Here is a 25,921-nt window from a genome sequence, read left to right as displayed (position 1 = left end):
GGCAGACAGCACAACAGATATCTGATTTTAGGAAATAGCCACTTTTCACTCTTACATTTGAAGTCACCTCCAACCACCCTGAAAAAAGCAAAAAGCAACTTACGAACCTCATCTGTATATTTAATCTCACTTACACATAATTCAAACCCATTAAAATAATGGAAATTTTATTTGCATGAAAAACTCGTTTACAATCAGTAAATGAAGAATGAACCATTTGCATTTTCCTATTTCATGACACTTATGAAAAATTTAGTAAATAAATACTTGTGAACATAATAAAGTAAGGCAAAATTTAAGATAAAGCCCCTATCCACTGTTCACAACTTTTGAACATGGCTCACGCTGCAAACAAGTGAAAAAATTCACTGAAGAACTTTAACAAGGAGTTACGTGGGTAATTGAATCACGTCCTCAATCCAAAAACCCAATGGTAAGTAGTTTTGTGCTCAACCATACGCAATAACTTTAGAAGGGTCAATCTATTCAGAGCAAAACTATTTATAGTTAATACTTTTGATAGAAGCACTTTGTTAGTATTGTGCAATAGATTTATAAAAAATGGCTTGGAATTCCATTTATCAACCATTTGTAAAGTGCTACTATCAATGCCAAATCCTGCATTCTAACCCCTGTGTAACAATACTGAACGCACACAGCCCCCGGCATCCTGGCAGTTTTGATGGGCTTCAGAGCGAGGACAGTCCGGCATACAAATAATCAACATCACAAACCTACCGGTGAACAAATACATGTAACTGTAACCCCAGAATGTTTTATCTGTACCCTTTCAAAAACAAGCAGAGACTCCCCTTGGTCTTTCCAAAGGTCCATACTGCAATATCCTAAACACCATTACACAATGAAGAAAACTGGAATTGCAGTGTAGTATGAATTGAGTACAGGGTTGCTGTAATGGAGCATGCTTTATTTTTTATATCAGTCTAAATCAAAGGGGCGGGTTCTGTCCCTCAGTATCCATCTCACTGTTACTGGGTGGAGGATGAATAGGCAGAATATCCAGCTCATCTACTTGGGGGGTAGGATGCATTACCACGAGCTGATCCTGGGGTATATCTGCTGCCGCTGCTGCTAGGTTTGTAATAGATTTGCTTTTCACACACTGGAAGTCAACATGCCGGCTCTTTCCTTCCTCCTTCTCCCAGGACATCCGAATAAACGGCCTCTGGACATAGTTGTAAATCACCTCTGGTCTTCCACCTGGTCGCTTTTTCACTTTCTCCTTGTATGTAGGGTAACCTAAGAAACATTACAGTACGGCAGAAGTTAACACTGCTTTCTGGTGAAAGAAATCCCTGAACTAAACAGTATGAGAAACACATGAAGCATAATGAAGATGAGCACTTGTTTACCATCAGCAGCCAGAATGGAAACACTCAGCTGTGCTGTTCTTGATGTTATATAAGAAAAGGCAACACAGAGACAGAGACTGCACTACCACACAAGCTGTAATAAAAAAAGGCTGCAATGCTCCTGATGATGCAGATGTTTCCAAGACAACTCTCCAAGCTCCACAGCAAAGCCAGTTGCTCTGTGAACACTGACCTGTGAAGTGAGACCTCAAAAAGAGACCTCAAAACTAGAGAGCAGTGCCACTTTGATCTGCGGTTCAAGTCCTCAAGCAGAATCCTAGCACTGCAATTCATCTCACATCCTCCCAGCTTCCCCAAGCTAAGAAAATATAGTTTTAGACCAATCCTTTCCTCCTGTGCTCTAAGCAGCAATTTTCATTACTAGAAAGTTGCACGTAACTACGGCATGCGAGCATTGAGTCAAACTGTTGCCCTTTGTCTAAAACAAATGCCAGCAAAAATAATCTGTTATTAGCCAGCATTACAGATGGAAACAGTTCTTGGTAGTTTAATGGCATGTCAGCTAGGAGGCTCATGCTTTGTTCACTTGAACTTATTTTTAAGTTCACAAGTGTTTGATGCATTTGCTTTTCGTTGGCAAATTACAAACGTAACCATGACAACTTGGTGTGTGAATGCTAGAAATTGACAAGTGACAAAAGGCTGTATTTTTAAATATTTGGGTCAACAATCAAAGAAAACGCAATAGAGAGCAGCCCAGTTGTTACATCCATGATAAAAATCTAAGCCAACTAACTGTACTTGTTTTTCACAATGCCAGAGCTGAGATTTTTACCCATCAGCTTCTTCAAGGCACAAGATGCTTATTTCACAGAATCACAGAATTGCTCAGAATCGTAGAGGTTGGAAGGGGCCTCCAGAGATCATGATCCAACCCCCTGCCAAAGCAGGTTCCCTACACCAGGTCACACAAGTAGGTGTCCAGGTGGGTCTTGAACATCTCCAGAGAAGGAGACTCCACCACCTCCCTGGGCAGCCTGTTCCACTGAACAGATTTCAGATTAATATTTCTTTGCACTTCAGTGATGCATTTAATAGGTTTGCATTTCCTAAAAGAAAACAGCTAGATGCAACTTAGATTTTTCATTTCGAGCCCAGAAAAAGACACGAGACCAAGAACAGAACATATAAAAGCTGTAAAAGGACTCCAGGACTTCAAATGAAGCAGAGCAAGAACAGAGAAGATTCTCATGAAAACTGAAGGGGAACAGCATGAGATGCAGCCCTAAGATGCTATAAACCATGTAAGCTACTCAGCAGCTATGTAAGTCTTGTGGAGCAGCCAAGCCTGTAATCAGGTTTCCAGCTGGACCAGTTGTTTTTTGACTACCACTCCCCCCAGCCATGTTGTCATCTACTGTCAGTGATGTCACCCCACAAGGTGAATCAACCCTTGTATCTTCAATAGTACAGATGATCATAAAGCCTTACCTTCAATGCCCAATCGGATCTTCTTGAGCCCTCTTTCCTTCAAAACAGACTTGGCAACGTCTCTATTTTCAATGTATTTGAAGAATCTATACAACTTTGTGCTGTAAATAACTGAAAGTACATTTTAATGAGGAAAAATTGTACTCAAATGATTCAGCTTCTGGTCCTAGAAATAAGGTTTCATTATCTTTTTTCATTGTCCTGCTTTATATAACTGTTTGTTACTCCAGAAGGAGTGGGAAAGACCTAAAAGCTCCTCAAAACACACGAAACAGAAACCAGAAAAAAAGTGGCAGAAGGCACTGTGAAACTGGTTGGTTGCATCTGGTAATTCTTCTTATCATTTAGTTTTTAATACATGTAGTAAAAGAACTCACAAACCACACTAAATACTCTCAATGCATCCTCAACAAAGGATTTTTTTTTCCCCCGGGTAAGATGTAATTCCTTTACACATTCTAGGGAGTTCAGCCTTCAAAGTCAGAAACTTTAAATGCCTTCTAACAGTAAAAATTAGCTCCTCTTCTTAAATAGACTTGAATGAAGCAAAATAGTGAACAGAACGGACAAAGCTAATTTTTTTGAAGCATCTGGATGTTATGAGGAGTGCTCACACATACATCAGTTAGATGAGCACTTTTACTACCATGGAGCAGCAAGGCAGAAACAAAATAACCTTACTTTGCGAATACTCCTCTCCCATTTGAGGAGGATACTCTTCGTCCCAGTCAACAACATCATCATCCGTCAGCACAACAATGTGGCACTCCCGCTCACCACTTTGGGCACTGGCAACCATTAAGGGGAGAATCATTTCTTCGAGGTAAAACTCAAACTGTTTGCGAGCACCATCATTTGACAACTCATGCATGAGAGCACCTGGAACATTTTAAAAAGCATTGAAGTTGGTTAAGAAATGAGGGCAGGAGCAAGAAACACAGAACTCTGTATTTACAGTATTTACTGCAGACAGCTGTAAAGACACTTAGTTCATTAGTTTGAATATGATCAGAACTTTTTCCCATTTCCACCGTAAGCTGCACCAGGAGTTCTAACTGACAGCACTGTCCTGCTGGTAGGACATTCACATTCACTGGGTAGACAGTGGCACAACTTCCAGTGGACTTGCTAAATGTTTTTACTGCCCCTCAATGTGAGGAAGTTGCACACAAGACTCCTCTTGGGTTTCCTAAAAGCAGCACTATTTAAGCCTGCTGCTGAAGGAATAACGCATGCACCCACTTTTCATAAGCGGCAGTTTAAAACCAAAATCCTCTCAAAATCCTCAAAGCATCAGCTCTGAAATCCTGCTAAGACAGAATGACTGAGCAGGCAACACGTAGTGAAGCCATGGCGCTGCTGGTGAAGGCACAGGTGCCCTGTACATATCTTACATGTCTTACAACTGCACAGCCACCACAAAATCACAGCAACCAGAGACATGGCCAGGTGATCTGACCTGCTGGCCAAAGCTTTGGCTGCATTCAGGGAAGACACCAGCTGGACATACACTGCACACTCATAACCATGACGCACCACCAGCACAACTCTACTACTTTCACTAGCAGTACAGCTCAGTTTTCATGGGCAGGGAGTTGAATAACTTCCATTCCCGCTCTTCTACAAGATACCACTTAATGCTAGTGTATCCCTACCACAGATAAATCAGCACAGCTTAACTATTACACACTTCCAACCAGGGCACTAAAATATTTGAGTATCACATATTTCAATATCTAAAACATGATTTTTCACAAGCTGCATATCCATTTGGAGCCCTACTTTAAGAAAAAAAGGACGGATTTTGTTCATATAGTATCAGACGTGTTCCTTATTTCAATAAAGAAAAATCTGCAATTAATCCTTCAGATGTTTGCTTAAGTTAGGCTGTACAATTCATTTTAATAAAGTGCATACTTACTGAGATCCCTGCATTTAATAGTACTGTACTCAAAAGAGATACAGAGGTAGTCACACGCTTCTCTCAATTCAGGAATAGATATCCCATCAGGACAGCGTATCACCCCAGTCTTGTAGTAATCCTGAAGTAATACAGTAAACAAAAAAAAATACAATGTATGAAACATCTGTTGACAGATACACTTCAGTCTCAAAGCTGAAATTATTTTTCCACAACAAACCCTTCTAAAACATAAGAAAGCAATATGCATCAAAAAATTATGAATATTATTATCCTTGAATTCATACAGTTTCTGAGATAGCTGCTTTCAGAGCAGCAAGCTCTAGCATGGATCATTTTCTAAGCAACGTCTACTACTGCTGGTCATCTTGTTGCATATATACTGCCTTTTATGTATACTTCCCTCAGCTTTTGACATTCCACTTCTGCTGACAAAGCAGTTTAACAGTTTTAGTTCTTGTGTAGGAAGATCTTTCCTTCTCACATTAAAGACTGCTTTTCTCCCATTACCTGCAGAAAGTTCACTTCAAGTACTGGTTGGGTTTTCCCTCATTTCAGCACAAGAAGGGCTGAATATATCTAAACCAGGCCAACTAGACCCACAGGAGATGAACAGATTTTTTTTTTGTTGGCCTCATGTGTTCTCCCTGGTGTTACACACGTGTCCAGAAAACCCAGGGAAAGTTCATATCAAGATTCAACCAAAGCCCAACCAAAATGCAATATTTCAAGAACTTAACTTTCCTTAGTACATAGAGCACTTGTCCTAACAATGCTTTTAGTACCTCTTCCTCCATAAAAACTCACCAGAATTGCACGAAACACAGTGGACCCAATTCCTTCTGCCACTTCATACTCTCCTTTTTCATTGGGACGTGTGAAGTTATGTTCTCTGCCTGATCCAAACATCCTGCTCGAAAATAAGAAATTCAGTTAGAACTCCCTACTAGGTGTTGGGTTTTTTTGTGAACCTTAAAAGTAAAAATGTCAAAAATGGTACTCAAATGATTTGATGTGCATTTTCTGACCACTTCTAAAGCCAAAATGTATTTAAATAAATGGAAGTCTAACAGCTTAAAGGCTTAAGGCCAAGAAGCCATTCTCTTACCTCCTAGTGCATTCTAGTTAAGCAGCTCCTACCCAGTGACCCGTGAGCTGACACCAGGGAAAATGGTTTTATAAATAGCTTGCATTTTAGAACAGTATTTCCATATTTTTATTAACCTACTTTTGAATTGATAAAAAATAAAATAGATTTGTGCCTTGAACCAATCCCTGAGGGAGAATAACTCAGCAACACACACAAAAAAATATCTAGTGCATTAGCCAATACCATTTCTTTGGAGGCTGACATGAAAAAAAGAGACAGTTTCACCACATAACCTCATTCTGATACATTACCACTTTGTGACATTCCTGTTTATTTACATATAACTTGATTGTAAATATACAAACACCTTGCATCAATTCTTTAATTTACTTCAGGTTATTTGTACTTATTTTCTTTACCATTTACACAAAACAGTTTTTCTGGCTCTTTGCAACTCTGCCCCTGACTTCTCACAAAACAGGGAACCAAGGTACTATTTATCCCTCACAGTGCATGTTTAAAGCATGAAATTGTTTCATCATACATTTATCTATGCCTCAGCAAATAGCTTCATATATACATTTTCAAATATTATGTGACTAGGGATTGAAAAAAGTCCCATTTTAATAGCGAAACAGTCAGTATCCAAGCAATTAAAGTACAGCATTCCTTCCCACCTACAAAACATGATGTTATGTTGCTTATTATAGTTTCTGCAGCAAGCATTAAGCACGAGTTACGTGGACTTTCATTCAACTACTGTCCATTTGCAACACTAGTTCTCTTTGCTGTGAGACTGACACGTTACACTGATAATGCCCATTTCACATTACCCTGTTCTAACGCATTTTAGAAGATAAATCTGAGCTTGAATGCTGTCTGGACAGGTCCATTAAGAAAAAACACTATCACCAAAAACACCTACAAGTTCTCTTTCATGCTGTTTTGAAAAACATCATCTATGTCAGAAGTGCTTTATGAAGCAATTAGGTTAAAAATCAGAAGATAGCATAAGGCAGACTGAATACAGAAGTGATGCCAAGCAAGAAGGAAATTTCATATGCTCATATGAAGTGTTAATGCAGTTGCAAACTGCTGTAATAGATGTCCACTGGCACCTCTGCCAAGTAGAGAACTCTTTCACTTAAAGACTTTCACAAATTGATAACATCAAGTGTTAGATTAAAGTAGCAATGAGATCAGTAGCTTTTTAAACAGTTTATCTTAAAAAAAAAAAAAAAATATGTATACATATTGAATTACTCACTTCTGTAGGTAGAAGACTAAGAAAATAAAAAGATACAAACCTGCCCAACATTGTGTTTGGTTGTGCAGTGAAGATAGAAGGATCGACAACAAATCTGGTGTTGTCCACTATGAGTGTTACCCGTTCAGAAGTTCTTACATTCCGAGCTCCCTCTTTCCCATTTTCATACACAAACACCATTTCTCCACCAGCCTTGCAGCTTCCATCTGAACTTGACTGGCTACTGTTCCTGCTGCTGTTCCCCATGCTAACACTGGAACCATTAGGGGAAGTCTTCTGAGGGCGGGGGCTGCTTGGTCGAGATGAACTATGATCCTTTTCTCGATCTTAAGAGAGCACGAGGTGGAGGGAAAAGAAAAACAACACAATCTATTAGTCTTACATGAGTCCTATGCAATTTATGGGTTTCCAGAAACATAGCATGGCAAACTGACAGACTTATTCAACAAAAGCTGTTCTTTAGTTAAAGAAACATTCAAAAGTAACTACTTTCTGTATAAGAACACAAAGTTTCTACTGTCTGGCCATCATAAAAGGGCTCCTCGCAACCCAAACCATTCTAAGTCCTACTCTCAATCAATTCATCATTCATACTGTACTGACATCTAAGATTGCCCCTACCCACGTGCACAAACTTTTAATTTGGCCTTGTTGAACTTCAAAGAGGTTCACACCAAACCTGCCTTGTCTCCCCAAATTCTTCATTAGAAAAAAAAAAAATTAGCATTCCACAATTGAAAAAGCAGCTCAACATAATACAAGAGCTACTCATCACAGTTTGTATTTAGTATTATGGTACCAAAAAAACACCAACACAAATGAACAAACAAAACAAAAACAAAACAAAAAAACCTCCACAAATTCTGTTACATTAAAAAAAAAGAAGTTTTTCCTTTTACTATAATGCTAAACCCCAAACCCTGCCAAGGGGAAAATATTCTCTTTTTAGGAGAATTAGATCATTCTTGCAATTTATATTAAATAAGAATCATGTAAGAATATATAAATGTTATGATCTAGGGAAGAAAAAAAAAAAAAAGGTACTTCCAGCCCAGGGCACACACAGGAGGTCTGTATGCTTTCTATTGTATTCCTTTAACAAACTGGCAATTAAACTTAAAAATTTTAATCCTGAAATGCTAAAGATCTGAACACACCAGGATGGTACTGTCTTGTTGGTGAAGTAACATTTCTGATGCATGGAGTGAGCTGAGACTCTGCTCTTTCATGGGATGAGTCACGAGATCTGTCACTGGATCTGCGTCTGTCCCTCGATCTCTCATGTCCACCACTTGCACCATGAAGGCTCATTTTTGCACAGTCTGCTCCTTTAGCAATACGAGATGAGGTGCTGGAAACAGAAGAGAAATGTTCCACATTTCAAGATGTCTGAAACATTGTACATTGAAATTTCAAAGACATCAAAACACATACATGGAGCATAAACCGAAGATTAATATTATCCACATCCATTTTCTTTCTTTGCTGTACTCATATCCACATTCACAAAAGTAATCAATGGTTTGGAACACTAAATTGACAGCACAAATTATCTGGTTATTGCTGTATCATCTACAAAGAGACGCTGCTTGATCAGTTGGAGACTGCCTGGCAAATCACACTCACAGAAATCCCTTCCAGAACAAGTCAGTCAAGCACAGCTGAGTATTTTATTTTGATTCTTACTGTTAGATTAAGCATTGTAATTGAACAATGAAATCAAAAGAGAGGGCTCTTTTTATTTTTTTTTTTCTCCAGTAAAACCTGGTTTGGAAAACATTTATCAGAGTACAGGCTTTTAGAACAGACTTAGCTGCTTACTTGTCTCTTCAGGGTTTGCTTGTTTGTTTTCTTGCAACTTGCCCTCTAAAAGGAGGTCAGCCTCACACCAGTTAATGCAACAAAACATACCAGCCACGGGTTTACATTTGTGCTTCCTTTTTAAAATTGTCAATTACTCTCATAAGAAACAATAGAGTAAGAGACTTATGAAGTGTACTATCTAAGCTGAGACTCTTAGAGCTGTCAGTAACAAGAATGACATTTGTTCCAAACTAGCAAATTTTAATTAACCGTTAAAGATTTCTTTTTAAACTGTGGTTATGTTACATTTCCTAAATCAAGAATACTGATTCTGTTTTGCAATTAGTTATTAAAGCTATCAACAAAGCCTCTCAGTTTCAAGGTCCAGTACCTTCAGAAATTGCCTAAAAATTAAACAGCAATGTACAAAAGTCACTGCTGAATTTCACTGAAAATACTTCTGCCTTTCATTTGTACTCTTTAAAATGATTTTATATCAGCAGAGAACAGACATCTGTCCCCTTGCACCCCACCAGAATTCTTAAATTAGTTCCTTTGCTATTTGTCATTTAAGCACAGGCATGGCAACACTCCTTTTTTATAAGAAACAGGTTCAACTGCAGAACTTTGATGAAGCCCCAGGCACGGTGTAACTGAGAAGCGTGGACAGCTACAGCATCTGACAAAGATGGGTCAACATTTCCCACAGGAGCCTCGATGCCCCAGTTGCTTGCAGCCTGTGAATCACACAGCTTACCAAGAGACCTGAAAGATCACTGCTAGGAATGCTGTAGAATTCAAGAACAAGAAGAGGTAAGAATCAGGACTTAGCTAAGAAGGGCATGACAACTTTAAAAAGCACTGACTGCAGAAGCAAGTAGAGCAGAACATCCTCTTAAGTAACTTAAAAGTCATGACCAAACCCCATCCCCCCAAGTTTCCCCACAAGACTAGATCAAGAAGTAAGCATCTAACGTGACGCATTTCAACTTCAGTATCAGTGACTAATAAGAAGAGGAACGTAAATCAGAACAAAAGACAGGATAAATCTTTACTAGTTTACATTAGTGCTGAAATTGGCCTCAAAGGGGTATTAGTACAAAACAAAGAAATATGTCTTTCAGCTTCCCCCCACGCCATTTTGAAGGAAAGAGCTTGTATCCAACGAAGGAGGAGTTTGGTGCAGAGAGAATCTACTGCAATACTGTTTCCTGCCAAGCTTAAAATGTGCTGCAATAAGACATGCATCTCGAAGTTGTGAAGTCAGACAAAGGTCTACTGAACGAGGCAAAACAACTGCAAGCCTTGCTCATGGCTGGAAGGGCTCAGAATTATGAGCTAAGAATCAAGATGATTGAAATACGTCCATTAAAATAAAACAGCACTCTCCACGGGGCCTTCAGTGCTATTCTGACTGGGTAAAGATGTATGGCATTTCAGCACAGCTAATGCATCTCCTTACCTGTTTCGCTCTTCTAATAGAGGAAAGGTAATTCTGCATCATAAAAGTAAAATATGCAAAAGTTCCTTTCAAAGGCATCAACAATTTAAGAAAACCTCTGCACCTTTTCTTCCCCATATAGCAGTGTATATGAAATACAGCCTTCTAAGCAGGTACGAAATGATGGCAAAACATCAGAAACGGTCAGTTTGTAGCCTACAGTTAAAACGTAACTCAAAACAGAGGAACCCAGTTCATCCATGACAATTGATCAGTAACATACAGCTGAACTTCCCCAGAAACAGTCACAGCCTTCCTGCCCCTGAAGCGTGATGTTATGATAGCAACCAACTGCCCCGCACAAACGCGCACGTAGCAGCCCTGTGACTGGGCTCACCTCAGCAAATCCTGATAGAGCCACGTGATCACCTTTAACAAAGCTTTTTGATCCTGGCCCTGATAATGCTTTTAGCCACGCTGCAAGAAACCTGAGTAGCGCGTATACAGCACTTCATGGTATCAGAAAGTACGACTGCCCATTTCTGAACAGCCAAGTGCTTCAGTTTCCTTAACTAAGGGAAATACAAGAGAAAATGAAACCAAACCTCTGTGAGGATACTTGAACCTATCACGCATTTTGGCGGTGCAGGCACAAATTACTCTTCAACAGGAAAGGCAATTAAAAATGTGTTTCTTAATTCAGCAAACTATCTTAAGCCGCATTACTCTCAAAGCAGTGATTCAGAGTTCACACAGCAGTGGGATGAGCCCTGGTTAATAATCTCTCTCAGGAGAAAAACAGGTGCTACAGCAAGCAATCCTGAGTCAGCCAGAATCCCACGAGGGAGGCTGGAGGCTCAGCCACACACCCACGCTCCTACTGGGGCTGCCTTCCAGTACCTGGAGGGTCCCGCAGGAAAGCTGGGGAGGGACTTACAGGGGCATGCAGCAACAGGACATGGGGAAAGGGCTTTAAACTGGAAGAGGGTAGGTTGAACTAGATATTACAAATTCTTAACTGTGAGAGTGGTGAGACACTGAAACAGGTTGTCCAACGAGGCTGTGGATGTCCCTCCCTGGAAGCACTCAAAGTCAGGCTGCACAGGCCTGTGAGCAACCTGGTCTGGTGGGAGGTGTCCCAGCCTATAGCAGGAACTAGATGATCTTAAAGGCCCCTTTTCAACTCAAACCATTCCATGGTTCTATGAGAAAGCACCATTTAAACATGAATCTTCCCTCATCTTATTAACAGCCATTTAAGCATCGGTTTTAAAACACACCGCTGTTGAATCACAATGGAGAAGAAATTCAGTGTATTTCTTTGGTCTATTGAAGATGCATCTGACAGAAGTCTGCAGTTCTCTTGCTCTACAGCATGTACACCAAGCTAAATACTACCAGTGAAATACAATGTTGTTCAGATTTAAACTCCTTTGCTTTGCATATTGTAGAGCAAAGAACATAAAGAAAGGGACCTGCAGAGCTGTGTCACTGTACCAGGTGTTTAATCACCCTGAAAAGGGAGCTACCACCAAAAAGGAAGGACAACCTGGGACATATTTTACTACTAAGAGGCTGAAGAAGTTGCAAATGTTCAACAAAGTATGAATACATCAAGACTACTAAATATACTTTTTTCCCCTAATAGAAGATCTGTAATGTCATTTTCTTCCTCTCACAACAAAACCACTGGGGACAGGTGGCAGTTTCCACTGGGAAATGCAAAAAAAAAAAAAAAAAAACCAACCCAAAAAACTCTGCATCACAGCAGCAATGCAAAGCCTGTTAAGAGTTATTTGATTTGATCCATTATCAAGTCAGACCAATACACTTGCTGTCTCTCCGTATCTTTACAATAATTTTAAGCAGATTTTCAGACTGCTAACTGAGACTTGCCAGTGCATTTTGCAGATGAAGTCTTAACCTTTGGTAGAAATTGGAGGTAATGAACCCTGATAACGCAGACAAACCAAAGCAGTGCTGAAGCAGGGAGCTCTCCATTGTGTCACTGCAGCTACTGCCCTGACAAAAGAAGGAACAACAAAAGCAGAGCAGCCCTACTTGAAAGAACAAACTGTTCTCAGACACATTAGGCAGCCCAGTACAACACCAGTACTTCCCAACAGCAGTGAGACACGGATAATTAAAACTGCCAGGAAACCACTGGTCTTATGCAGCACCTGGCTGTCACACTGTATTAATTTGTAATGTCAGCCTACAACAGTGAAGAGCATTCTGGGCAGTGCATTATTACAAGCCTCCAAGAAAGTCATTATAGCTTCAGATTTCTATTTCTCTAAAAGAAAATACTCGCAACTCCCAGCTTTCAATCTATTTCCCAGATGGTTAACATCTGCACACTGCACCTTGGAAGCTGTGGATACAACAGAGGAACAAAAGCAGCATTTAAGCAAAATGTTATTCCTAGATGCTTAATAACAGCACTTAATTTAAAACTAAGCTGGAAAAAAACCATCATGTAGGCTACCCTATGTAGCTAGCTCACAGAAGTTTACCAAGAGGAGGTCAATGCTGCCTTGCTTTGTCGATCACCGCCAAAGAAGGCAGCCCTATGAATATTGGTATACTCAGCCTACACAGAATTTCACTATACTGCTTTTCCTGGCTCCAAAGGAACACTGGGACAGCAGCACTGCACCCATTCAAGAACGTCTGATAAATAAATGAGTTTGTTTTCCTATTGAGTCACAGATAAAGACAGCTCTGCCTTTGTAACAGGGAAGAGGCATTTTCTTTAAATGCAGTTACCTAACAAAGAAAACCAAATAAGCTAAAGGCTTTAAGGAAGCCTATTTAATATGGAGTAAAGGAGGAAAGTACCATCAAAATGACACGCTTGTCATACCAACATGCTTTGTGTTTCTGCAGTAAAGGAAGAGCTTTCTTTAAAAGAAGTGAATGCCCTTCAATTTAATGATGCATCAGAGTCACTGGTGAAAGAAGGGCTTCCATTTGTCTTTATACATAACAACATACTGCTATGAATGTATTACTAATGACTAAAAGAAGTCATTAAACTGAATTAATTTCACTGCCAAAACAATTAGCACGTATTCCAATACAAAAAGTGTGCGTGCATCCTACTGAACACTGCCAATAAACACATGATTTGTAAAACAGGGTTTGTCTACAGAATTATGGTGGTAAACTAACATAAAAGCCAAAGAAAACAGCCATGAAAAAGCCATAAATCTAAATGTAAATGTAGAGGACACAGCACTGGATTATTTAAGATCTTACCCCTATTTTTCACCCTTTATCTTCTAGACCTATATGAAGTAACTCATCTTAACATAAGAACTTAGATCCAGTCTATTCCTAGGATGATTCACATAATCAACACTTGTAGAACGCAGATAAAGAGCTTTCTATATACAATAAGTACCAGCAATACTTCTGCAAGGCATCAGATGAAATCAAATCCGTTCTGTTCCTATCACTAGGACTTACACAACGCTTATGCCCCCCTTTCTCCCCCTAAGCCTGTTCTTTGTCAGCAGATATGTAAATTGACCAGTACACACAAAGGACAGCACTCTCCCCTTAACTCATTCTGTTCCTGAGCATTACCCACAGATTATTCCTTTTAACACATACACACCTTCCTCTTGTATCTATCAGGGAGGAAACACAAAAGCACGGAAATAATTTGGGAATCAGAGCACAAAGGAATTCTGTTCCTCCCAAGAAGACAGCCTTGAAAGCCAGATCAGCATCCTTTGGCATTACTTGTTAAGTTCAGCATATTTGGTATCTCCATCCTCTCTTCAGTAGCCCAGCGCAGCAGGAGCCAGCCATACTTTTTCCTCCGTCATCTTCCCCTCAAGGATAAGAGATCGTAGCTCCACAGTCCATTCAGAGACGCACCCCCCTGTAGCTATTAATTCAGCTCAGTTCCTCGCAGCCACTGACTCAGCCATGCGTAGTGCGATCCTGACGTCTGACCTCGCCGCCTCCTGCCAGCCCAGCTCACACTCACTGTCCCGCATCCCCAGGCAGCCATTGGGCGACGTGAGTGACAGGCAGCGTGAGGAGCGCACGAGCGGCGAGCTGCCGTGCCAAGCACCATCTGCGAAGCTATTTTTGGTCCTGCCAAGTCGTCGGCTTTCAGCACACAAACACACATCTCGAAAGGTTATTGCTAACTTTCTCTCGTCACATAGCTCGTTTGTGCTCATCGTCCACACTGCACAAACACATGCAGTTTCAAGGGCACTCGATGTCTTCCTGCCAAGTCTGCCTGGATTAATGTTTGAATTGAATTCACCTTCCACTGAGCTCACGAGCAGGTATGGCAATAACCTCCTGAGAACAAGACAGCACACTCCCCATGTTCTAAACTGTGAACGTCCCTTTTCTAGCAAGTTTATTGTAGGAAATATCTACTGTGCTTTTCAGCAAAAGACCACTGCTAGAAAAAGGAAATCAGTAAGAAGAAACACAAGATCCGTGATTAGAAAAGCAGGGCAGCAGCACTCTCAACAGAGGAGACCATTCTTGTGAGGCAGGAAAAATATTCCCTTTGCACCATTTCAGTCCCCTGAGCCACTGAATCTTCTGTTCTTAGCATTTCCTGAGGGTTCATGCAATGACCTTCCAGAAGCAGAAGAGCCATCGTCGTCTTCTAAGTCATTTCTTCACATCAAAATAACTCACGGAAGACGTGGCTATAAACAGCTATATAGAAAGTGTAACAGAAAAGTCTCAGGCCTTTTTCCTCCCTCCAGCAATAGAGTCAACAAGCAGCAAGTAAAAGTGCAAATGTGCACTGGTTCTTTCAGCACTGGTTCTCTATATGTGGTTTTCCCATCAGAGCAGAACTAGCATGTTTTCCTTTTTATCCCAGCTCAGCTAGAAAGAACATGCCATGGATACGCTAGTTCTGATTCTCCCCCAAAGCTGCTCAGCAGGCCAGGACACACAACCATCAAGACCCTGCAAAAGTCATGTCTGGCACCCACGCTTAATGGGGCTCAGCCACCAAGAAGAAAGCCCTTGGGCAGAATTCTCTACTCAAACTGCAGAGTGCTATAAGACCTTCCCCCATTCCACACAGCAGCTCAGGAAAACACGTTTCCAGCTCCAAAATTCTTAAATATTCTTCAGCAGGCCCTATCAACCACCAACAATATATTTCTTAGTAATTCTATTCCATTCCATGAAGGAAACAACAACAATTAAAAATCCAGTGTGCTCATTTGCCAATGATTTTGATTTTTCAAGCAGCAAGGAATTAATCTTCATGTAAATATACAGCCACACCTCACGACTTCTGTCAAACTACTCAAATACATCATGTACAAGAAAACAGGTTGCCTTTATTCACATGCCAGCAATTCCTCCTTCATTTTCAAAAAGGGACTTTTTTTTTTTTAATATCCAAGTTAAAGGAGCTAAGAAGCCTTGTATTCTTCCTTGGGACTGGAAAGTATGTCCATCTTCAGAAGTTCAAAGGAATCACATTTAAACACTTTCTGAACCCGTATGAAGCCAGCAGCATCCTACAAAACGTTCAGTGGCAGAAATCATATTTATAAGAACAGAAAAAAATAATCTGTCCTGCAGCAGAAAACCTTACATATTCTGATACCATTGCAGGGATGACAAAAAGAAACTTCTGAGATGTGTCACGTACTTAGAAAATGCTGAGGCAAGTTGCATATTCATTCAGAACTCATGAATCCATCCTTCTCTAGCATGCAAAAATAAAATCAGCCACAAGAATTTTCAGCCTTCAACATATGCACAGTAACTTATTTCTAGAAAATTTTTCAAAGAAGTTCAGTATTTTTAAAGATTCCAAAGATTCAAGTGTCATGAGAACATGGCACAGCCATGCTTTGGTCATTCATGCAGTACAGCAGACAGGATTTCAAATCTAAGAGTACTTAAAGAGAGTGAGAAAATATGGAAATACCATTTGGTATTGACTAGAAGAGCAGCAAAGATATTCAGGAAAAATCTTAAGAAGGAAGAAAGTTTCAGACAGATTTTCCACCGCTACTCTAGATGAAGTATTTAGTGCAACAGAATTAAAATGAAAGTCTTCCAACAGCAATTAAAGCCTTTTGGAAGCTAAAAACTAACAAGAGAAGCTAATAACCCTAACCAATGAAAAAATTAATAGAAAATACAAATCAGCAATACCTATCAATGAAAATATTAACGACTCCTTACTTGAGCCTCAGCTGCTGTTCAGTCAACATTAGATTCCTGGAAGTTTTCTTCCATCTTACTTCGGTACTGGAATAAGCACCAAGTTTTCTTAATAGATTGGACAAGCGAGACAGATTGAATCATTAGCTGCATTCAGTTTTAACACCACAATTTCATCCCCTCAGGATCCTTTAATTTTTTCTAGGGATCACTTGAATTGTTCTTGTTTTCTGATACATTGCTCACCTCAGAACAAGAAAAAGGAGAGAAAACATCACAACTTGCCAGAGGTTTCAAAAATCCCATCTGATTCTCAATCTAGAAAAAGACACGTGGAGCTGTGTGACTGGTAAATAAGAGCACCCTCAGGTTTTGCACAAGTCCTCTGCATCAAGCAGATGGCACCATGAAGAAAGCAGGGCTCCACAACTCTCCTTGCTGCTACACAAACCAAGCCTTACACACAGGATGGCTCACACTCCTGGATTGTTTTCAACAAGTCCAGACAATTATTTAAGCTATTCTAAGAATGTCAAGGCTGGTGGATTAAACACTGCAGAACATCAAGAAGTGACAAGCTAACCATCTATCTTAAATATTACTCTTTCATCAAGATTCATTATAAAGTTCTTATTTCGTTATTACAGTTTTAAAATCTGGAGTATTTTTTTTTTTTTATGACAATAAGGTATGTTTTGAAAGTGCAAAGCAAATAAGACTGCAATAGTCAAACCTTTTAATGAAGCCATTTTCTTCCAGTTCCACCCTTAAGATTTGTCTTCAAAGGCATTTTTCTCACACTGCATTTTTCAGACTTATTTCTCTCGAGAAAAAAAGTGTCCATTAAATCAGAAACTGTAGTAACATTTCTACACTCAGCCACAGAAAATCAGATTATTTAGTTTAGGCTTTTAAATAAAGTACACTATTTTCCAATAATTTGATTCGATGAAGTAATCAAGGATCTCAAAGGAACAAGGTAACAGAATATTTCTCCTTAATTTATACCTCAGACTATTACTTGGTTTCATATTCACAAAGCTTTCCAAAAAGAGTCTACATTATTCTGATAGAAAATGATGTTACTTTAAATACTATCCCTCTACCTCATGTACTAAAAGCCTCCATGAAATGCTGGCTGTTCAGCACTCTGCTGGGAACACCTACTACGTCTCACCAGAGCCACATCTAACTCTGCAGCAGTCATTTCAGAGGCATGCCTTTTGAGGGGAGAACCCTGAATTCAGACTAAACGAAGTGATCCAAGTCTTTCTCAAAGCACAGGCCATAGACTTCCTCAAGAAAACTCCACTTGATCATGTGATGTTACTATAGATTTATATCTATTTAACTGCCCACCGAGAAAGCTCCTTACAATTAAATCCTGCCCATTCCTTACAATACTGAGACTGACAATGACACAGTTTACGCAGTCTACAAAGTGGGCTATGTTTTTTGTTCCTGAATGTTTAACTTTGCATTTAGCAATATTAAGAATGCATGGTTGCCTGCTCCCAATTTATCAGGCTGTTCAGATCATGTGCTGTTAACAAGTCCTTTTCATCATTTACTACCCCTTCCATCATTAGCCATCTGCACCAGTATCAGTTTTAGGTTGCACTGCATATCGCCAGTCATGGGAGGCAGTGCAGGACCACAGATGAGCACCACAAACCAGAGTCAGCAATGAGTCATCATTTGCAATCACACTGTGACACTGATAGTGAACAGTCCTCAATTCACATACAGTGCCCTCTAATAACTGTACCATTCATTTGCCAATACTGCACCGCATTTTGACCCTAAATAAGCAGCACAGATCAACCACTTACCAGAAACTAACCTTAACAAAAACAGCAGCTGTACAAAGCTGCATTTCATAGGTCCACACTGACCAGAAGCAGGAGTTCTGCATTAACCATTCCATTATTCACTGTAAAGTAACATCTCAAACAAGCCTATAATTGCATGGGTCTCCCTAGGAGCTTTTTAATTACCAAAGCATTCTTTTTTTTTTTCCTGCCTCTCAGATGTCTCAATTATCCAACATTTAATGACAGGACAATAACCAACAATATTAATTGCTTGTTCAATGCTTCGGGCAACACCACAGTACAGCTTATCTGAATCTATATAATAAGAACATGAATTACATTGCTGTTACTGAATGTTCTCCTTAGCTCTTTTCCTAAAATCCTTAAAGTAGGAAAGCTTAAAAAAAAAAATCAGCAATTTTAGCTAGCTAACAGATGTTTTCAGATATATTTAGCACTTCTAAAAGGCAAAAGTACCTCAAAGACACACTTTTTTTTTTTTTAAATATGCTTATATGTATTTTCAGCACTGTGTTTCTTCGCATATATTTGCTGGGTATCTAATAGCTTGGCTTAGATCATTTTTGGAATGCTTGATGCTGGAAAAGCACTAATTAACTTCATTATGTCTTCAAAAAGCACTTAGGAAACATTCTTGCAATGGGGGAAGCAGAGGCAAGCAAGATCTGACAAACAGCTTTACAAAGAGAATGCTACAGCATGTGACACTTGCATGCAAGCAAATATTAATCATCACCATGACGGAGTTGCAAGTATTTTAAGTATGCTGCTTCACAGAGTACCCAACTAAAAAAGCCAAGAACAGGAAGTAAATCCCAGTAAGCATCCCATATATTTGGCCACTCAACCAGTATCCTGACACACACAAAAGGCATTCAGCTTAATGAAACAAAGACCCCATACGCCACAAAGCAAATGCAAACACAGACAGGGAAAGCTGGCAAGTCAGTTACATTGGGAAGCATCTTTTAAAATAGTTAAGTAGCATTTCTTCAGAAAAGAACCATGAAATTTATGACAGGACTTGCCACAACCAGATACAGCAGCCTTTAGAACAGGCTTCCAATGCAGTTTTGAGATGCAAGAGATTGTATGCAGCACCTACCTTGAATGTTTACAAAGCTTACGAGGTCTATTATGCAATTTCCGATCCCAATTCTCTGGATCACTGGAGTTACTGTCATAAGGATGAGGCCGTCCTGCCATTCCACTGCAAGTTTCCTCACACTACTGCTCTCAAAAGCACACATGCAGCACTCACAACCTACATTAAGAGAGCAGTGTTTACCTTTTAAAAAATGCCACATAGGAAAATAACAGAAGACAATGCACATTTTAGTGTTGTTAGTTTTCTTTTTTAAATTAAAAACCACAGATTGTAGGATATTTTCAAGCATGACTTCAACATTACACAGCAACAATCTTCTACACATTCTGCTGATACCTGCACTAAAAAAAAAACACTTTGCTGTAAGTAATATAGTTCTGTAAGTTTTGGTAGACAGCTTTAATTTTGCCACAATTCCACTGGGTCCAAACAGAAAAGTCACTGGCTACAAAACATGAGGAAAACATATCATAGCTTTCTTCCAAATGGATGAAGTTAATTCCAAAGATCCCAATGTTGAAAAGAGATCAACAGTTTTACAATTTGAGTGGTTGCCCAAAAAGAGAACATAATTATTATTAACAGTTTTATCTGAGCCTTCACTCCAGAAGGAGATTAACATCAATTCTTAGAAATGTTCAATCCTGCCCAGTTTCACTGAACTTCTCAAAAAAGAAAACATTTCATGGTAAAGTAGAAATCACTATAACCCTACCTTTGCTTTGACTGAGATCCAAGATTGTTTAATACCCATTAAACTTCACTCATAGACAAATTAACTCTATTAACTGTCAACCAAGGCAGCCAATCCTAAATATCTGGAAGTGGCACTTTTGTCAAGACAGTTGTGTATAGCAATCTGCTTACAAAAGTGGTGAAGCAGCTAGAAGTAAACAGTTGATGGTTCTAAAGCATCTGGAAAAATCCAGGAACAGATAAATACGATTGCCACATTTCTCTGAAGTCTTAGGTGAAATATTTTAGAAACATAGTATTTGCTCCCACCTCCATATTTAGCATATTTCCATTACACTCTATGCAACTCAATCCTTTTTGGAAGCAAGTCCCAAAGGAACTGGGGCTTTTCCTGTAAAACACTGTAGCTTCTCAGATAAAGACATTTTAGTCATGAAAAAAGGAAAGCTCGCAGCTATATTTAGACCCCAAATTTTTTATTACAAGAGAATAGCAGAAAACAAGTTTCTTAAAAATATTAGTTGCATATTAGTTTGGTTTGTTTGTTGTTGGTTTTTTTTTTTTTTTTTCAAATTTAGTCCTACCAAAGAAAATAGTTTTTATACTATTGCCCAGGATGAAATATTTTTTCACAGCTAAAATAAGTAAACAGGTTATCTATAGTATGCCCTTAATGTATAATAAATCCCTTCTATGTTCTCCTATGAGCAAAATTTAGATACTTGCTTAACCTTTTGACTTCAGCTCCATTGACTTGCAAAGCACCAGGCAGCTGCTTAAAGACTTACAGTGTTAAAGCTGCAGCATTTTACAATCTCCAACACAAGGCTGCTTCTTTTCCTGTTACAGTTTCTATAATCCAATACACTTTGATCAGAAAACTAAGAAGGTCACGTGTCCATATGAAGTCAGAAAAGGGGAAAAAAAGCATTTCATTAAGAATTACAGCAGGCATTCAATTTTCCCATGCAGAAAGTCCCAACAAGCATTAACTGCGTATTATCTGGAAATTCAGGTTACCAAAGCTTTACCATAGCACAGTCACTGTGTGATGACATAACATTAATGTAGATGGTTACTGCATTTGCACTCTTTTATCAAGCGTGCTTAGATGTTTAAAGAAGTCTACAGCCTACTTCAGAGGGGAAGGAGCAGTATTAAGGAGCTAAGGGAAAGGAAGCTTGGTTTACCAAACCAGTACTGAGTTCCCTCAGCAGCCATCACTCAGAGTTCAGGTGCAGCAGGTACCATTCTCAAGCGCAAGTAACACAAAAGTAAAGATACATGTTATCCTGGATTGAAACAAATTGTGTTCATCAGACTGTATCACTTCAACTTCTTCCCCCTCCAAAGTTCTACTGCTGGGATCAAGGAAGCTTAAAACAAAAGGCAAAGAGCATTCCCCAAAGAGAACCACCCAATTACTTGCTCACAGTTGCACTGTCTGCCTGCCAAGACAACAACACCCAGGTGCCAAGGAGGGCAGCCACCTGCCCAGGCTCCCCCACTGCCAAGCACCCTGAGACAGGCTCACAGCACCTTGCTTACATGCTTCTATCTCATCTACAGTCTCACAAACACGTGGACCACACCTTTCCTGGAGCAGTGAATTTGTCTTCCAGCGTCAAGGTCTCATTCATTTTAATGAAGTAAGAACCAGCCTGTGAATTAAGCTTTGACACTGGAAAGATAAGTAAACAGGCTATTATTAAGAGAACTGCAGCTGCAAGGACACACTAAAGCCACTTAAAGTTCTTTCATGCTGGCTGCCTTCTCCACATCTTTCACATAAAGAAAGTGACAAGAGTCAACATGAGGACATAGTCTCACATGCATACGGATAAAAAAGATGCTTTAAGAAGGATCAGTTCTTCAACCTACTCTGCTATGCACTTAAACCACTACAAACAAAAGACGATGACATGTGCAGAAAGGACCAAACTGGACTGCCCCAGCTGAACAGTTCTATTTTCCTTTTCCTGCTTTACGTGAAAAACCACTGCAAACAAGCAACAACCTCTGCTGCACTCCCTACTCAACAGGAGCCACAAATAATACTTCTCTAAGAAATATTCTGCTATAATGAAGCCAATGTTTTTCTTGATCATTACTGCTGGCACTTTTGAGCTGATCATAAATGTGTTTATCAATTTTATTTCAAATTTTGCAAGCCACAAATAAGAGCAAAGCATAAAGTTACTCAGCTATGTTACAAAACCAATATAACATTTTCTAAATGAAAATTCAATTCTGCAAATTCAGAAAAGAAAATTCTTTATCTGTGGTTTAAATGATTTTATTTTATTTTTGGAAGGGAGAGGGGTAGTTTCACAGTGGCAGCAATATATGTAGTTTATACTAAAGCAAATGCTTTTTGCAGAACCTTCAGAGCTCAGCTGCAATACAAGAGGTGCTGGAGGACACTGCCCTGAATACCACCCAGTGCCTTTCATGAAATCAAGCAACTTCACCTGAAATACTGCTGATTATGAAAAGGCACCAAGGAGCATAGTAAAAGGAAAAATAAAAGCAAAGGAAAATTAGATCCAAAAACCCTGAGTAGATCACAAAACACTGTCATATTGGCTAGACTGTCACCATTCTAATAAGCAGTTGTCTAGGTGCAAATTAAGGATTTCTTAGCCAATGCTGGAAAATTAGCACAGGGAGAAACGTTGAAAAACAGTACATCTAAAAGCCAGGAAGCAGACTGATTTACAAAGCTTTCAGCACAGGTTTAGAATTGCTACCATCAACGTGAAGCTAGAGTCATCACTCATTTAAGAAATTTAGAGGCTACAAAGACACAGTAAAATTTCAAAGACAGCCACATTATATTTACTGAGGATATCTGAAAGGTTGCAAAACATTCGAGTCTAACTAAAGAGGATGATTAACACAGCCCTAAAGTTTTGAAGCAGAAGCCCAAGAAGCCAGCTTCTGTCCCAAACATATAACACAGAATTAACTGCTCCAGCTGGCAATACAGAATACAGCATTAAAATAACTAACACAACACCTCAGCAGACTCACAGCTATTCAGATGTAAACATCAATCAGAAGGTTTTTGTCAAGTGCGACAGGTTTCAGCAGCTCATCAGCTGTAACGAGGGCCTCCTCAGCTAACAAATCTGTAAGGCTGAACGAGGTTAATCAGAAGAATCCAGTAGGTAAGTTGCCAAACCTGGCATCAGTTGTGAGAGAATCTCAAAACCTGAGATTATGAAGTGGTGGTGCAGTTCACCTCCTCTAGTCAAAGTACCAACAAAAACTAGCTAACAAGTAAGATTTACTGGAAATGCCAGCACAGTGATATTACACCCTTCTTCAGAAATGCAGTTCAAAGCACACTTGCAAACACCATCTGTCATGGAAATCCATACCTGCCCAGTCAGTTTCTTGCAAACCACTGCAGACAGCAGACACAACTACACACATACTATAGTTTTATAAATCCTCCTCTCAGAGATGTCAAACTTACAAGCTCAGAAACTTCATTTGCAGTACAGCACTGACATTCAACCAGTAGATCAAGCTTCTTTTAATGAGTAAGAAGAGCAAACAAAAAACCCAAACCAATAAAAACAGTCACATGAAGCTGATACTTCCATTTCTATAGCACCATGAGTAACAGATACTCAGTGACTATCATGCAGGCTTTAACTTTATAGCCTCCAGGAATTATAAAATACATCTATCTGATACCATAAGCCTACAAAGCAGAAGGCAGGCAACTTTTTCCCCTTCCATATTCAGATTCAGCAAGTAAAGTCAGCCCAGGTTTGTTTGTAAAAAATACATATATACATATATATATAACACTATATATGTAATGCTGAGAGAATCAAGCAACTTTTACACAAAAACAGCACCCTAGCCAGCACTGCAGGACCAGAAGCAGCAGAGCCTAACTTTGTGTGTCTGCAATCCTCCCATCCCCTGTGGCCCACCAACATACAAAGCCACATACACTTATTGATAAGGAACAATACTAGGCCAAGATTTAAGCAATGCTACTAATGAAAACTGTATTGAAAAACGTTGGCTTATAATGAAAATTTAATGTTTCTGTACACATACAGGAGGCCCTGTTCTCAAGCATGCAATCAAAGAAAGCATACAAATTAGAACCAGGTGACAGAAAAACCAACAGTGATGACATCTGTGACTAATGTAATCAGCAGAGTCAGTCACACACAAATCATTTAACCATTTTCAAATACCAGTGTGCCTAAAAAGGAAAAGGGAGCTTCAGTGGGTGATAGGAGAACTGCTTTGGAGTGCTGTCTTCCTGGCACTAAAACTGGGTGAAAGAACAAATGCTAGATGTTGAAAAATTTGTCAGAAGAAGTCTCAAACAGCATGATAGGTACATGTCAGTGATGATCACAGATAGGACATCATAGAATACAATGAGTTTTCAAGACATAAATGGGACAAAGCTAGATGTAATTCTAGAAGATTTGGAAGATTTATGTATCTGAACAGGAAAAAAAAAATCTCTGTGATGTTTTACAAGAAAGACTGGCTGAAGACAAATCCATAACAGCAGACTGGCAGAACAAATACAGTGGAACAATTTTCCCTAATTAAAAATAGTCAAAATCCACCCAGCTTGATTTGGCTGTGTTTGTTTTCAAGCCATACGAATGAGTTCAAGTTAACCTCCACAAGATGATGCAGGGACATATTTTTAGTTCAGAGAAGAAGAAAATGAGAATGAAATACACCAGGATAAGGACTGTGACTAATGTGTAGATGGTAATTTGAATTGCATTTCTGGGCCATCCAATCCAACAGCAGATTGAAGAGAGAAAAGGAGGGTACTCTGGGGAAAGGCCGAAGCTACTTAAATAAGTTACTAAAGATGATTCACAAAGAAAGAGGTGAACAAAAATAAGAACAAAAGGCAACAGTCAAGAGGTTACTGAAATGCACAAAGCATGTCGTTGGACCTTGGAAAGCCAGCCAGCAGGTAGGGACACCAACCAAGAGCAACGCTCATCCATGGCTGCAGACTGCAGGCAGGCAGCCAGAGGAAACAGCCCTGGGAAAGGCCTGAGATGGAGCTGGATCCATATTCTGAAAGAAAAAAGCTCTGTAGCGATACGTGCAATGAGATCAGAGACAGAAAAGAACACGATGTACAAGCAAGAGTGAGGAACAAAAGCGACTTCAAGGGAAAAACATGCAACGCTGGGTAACTGTGACACACTGCTGTGCAATGACGGCTCGATCGTAAACGAGAAATCTTTCTGTAAACAAAACACGGTTACAGGGGGAAGAAAGTTTCAAAAAGGTATTTACCTCACAAAACCGTTCGAACCGGGAGGGCTTTGCTTAGAGAGCTCACAGGTAAGGACAGCCGCCCGGCAGCCCCACGCGACACTCCGTTTGGGCACAGCCCCTATAGCAGCCGCAGGTTTTACCGGTAACACGACCGAACCGCGGCGCGGAGCTGAACCGTTCCCGCGCACCGCCCTGACGGAGCTGCTGTGCTCCCGGCGCCCCAGCGGACCCACGTACCGCTCCGGTCCCAGCCCGGCCGTGCCACGGGCACAGCGATGCGCACCGCCACCGCAAGGAGAGAGCCGAAAGCCCCGCACACAGCCCTCTCCAGGGCCCGGCTCCGCGCGGTCCTGCCGCAGCTCACCCGCACGGCGCCGCGACTCGGCCTCCGCACGGCACCACCGCTGCCAGCCGTTCAGCTCGGGTCCGGCAACCACTCGCGAGAGCCACAGCAACGCACACAGAAAGA

The 25,921-nt window shown here is 40.0% G+C and overlaps 1 protein-coding gene across 9 annotated transcripts; it reads right to left on the bottom strand.

The window, feature by feature from the left end:
* Positions 1 to 150: 150 nt before the first annotated feature.
* On the bottom strand, positions 151 to 25,921 carry BTBD10 (BTB domain containing 10). Of its 9 annotated transcripts, none has more exons than XM_042813179.1 (9): positions 25,817 to 25,906; positions 19,465 to 19,623; positions 8,261 to 8,454; positions 7,144 to 7,429; positions 5,554 to 5,656; positions 4,747 to 4,867; positions 3,507 to 3,704; positions 2,826 to 2,936; positions 151 to 1,260 (listed from the first exon to the last, which is right to left on the bottom strand). In XM_042813179.1, exons 2-9 carry the CDS (start codon positions 19,563 to 19,565, stop codon positions 950 to 952), a joined length of 1,425 nt encoding a protein of 474 aa, XP_042669113.1. In that variant the 5' UTR covers positions 19,566 to 19,623; positions 25,817 to 25,906; the 3' UTR covers positions 151 to 949. The 9 variants fall into 9 exon arrangements, with proteins under 9 accessions (XP_042669113.1, XP_042669115.1, XP_042669114.1 ...); XM_042813181.1 differs by lacking the exon at positions 25,817 to 25,906 and adding an exon at positions 25,690 to 25,706; XM_042813180.1 differs by lacking the exon at positions 25,817 to 25,906 and adding an exon at positions 25,471 to 25,615.

Source organism: Centrocercus urophasianus, unplaced genomic scaffold (genome assembly GCF_019232065.1).
Source record: "Centrocercus urophasianus isolate 14NV4802_14NV808 unplaced genomic scaffold, USGS_Curo_1.0 seq_14, whole genome shotgun sequence".
Lineage (NCBI taxonomy): Eukaryota > Metazoa > Chordata > Aves > Galliformes > Phasianidae > Centrocercus > Centrocercus urophasianus.
Note: the sequence above shows the minus strand (reverse complement) of the source record. Positions and strands in the feature narration are given on the sequence as shown.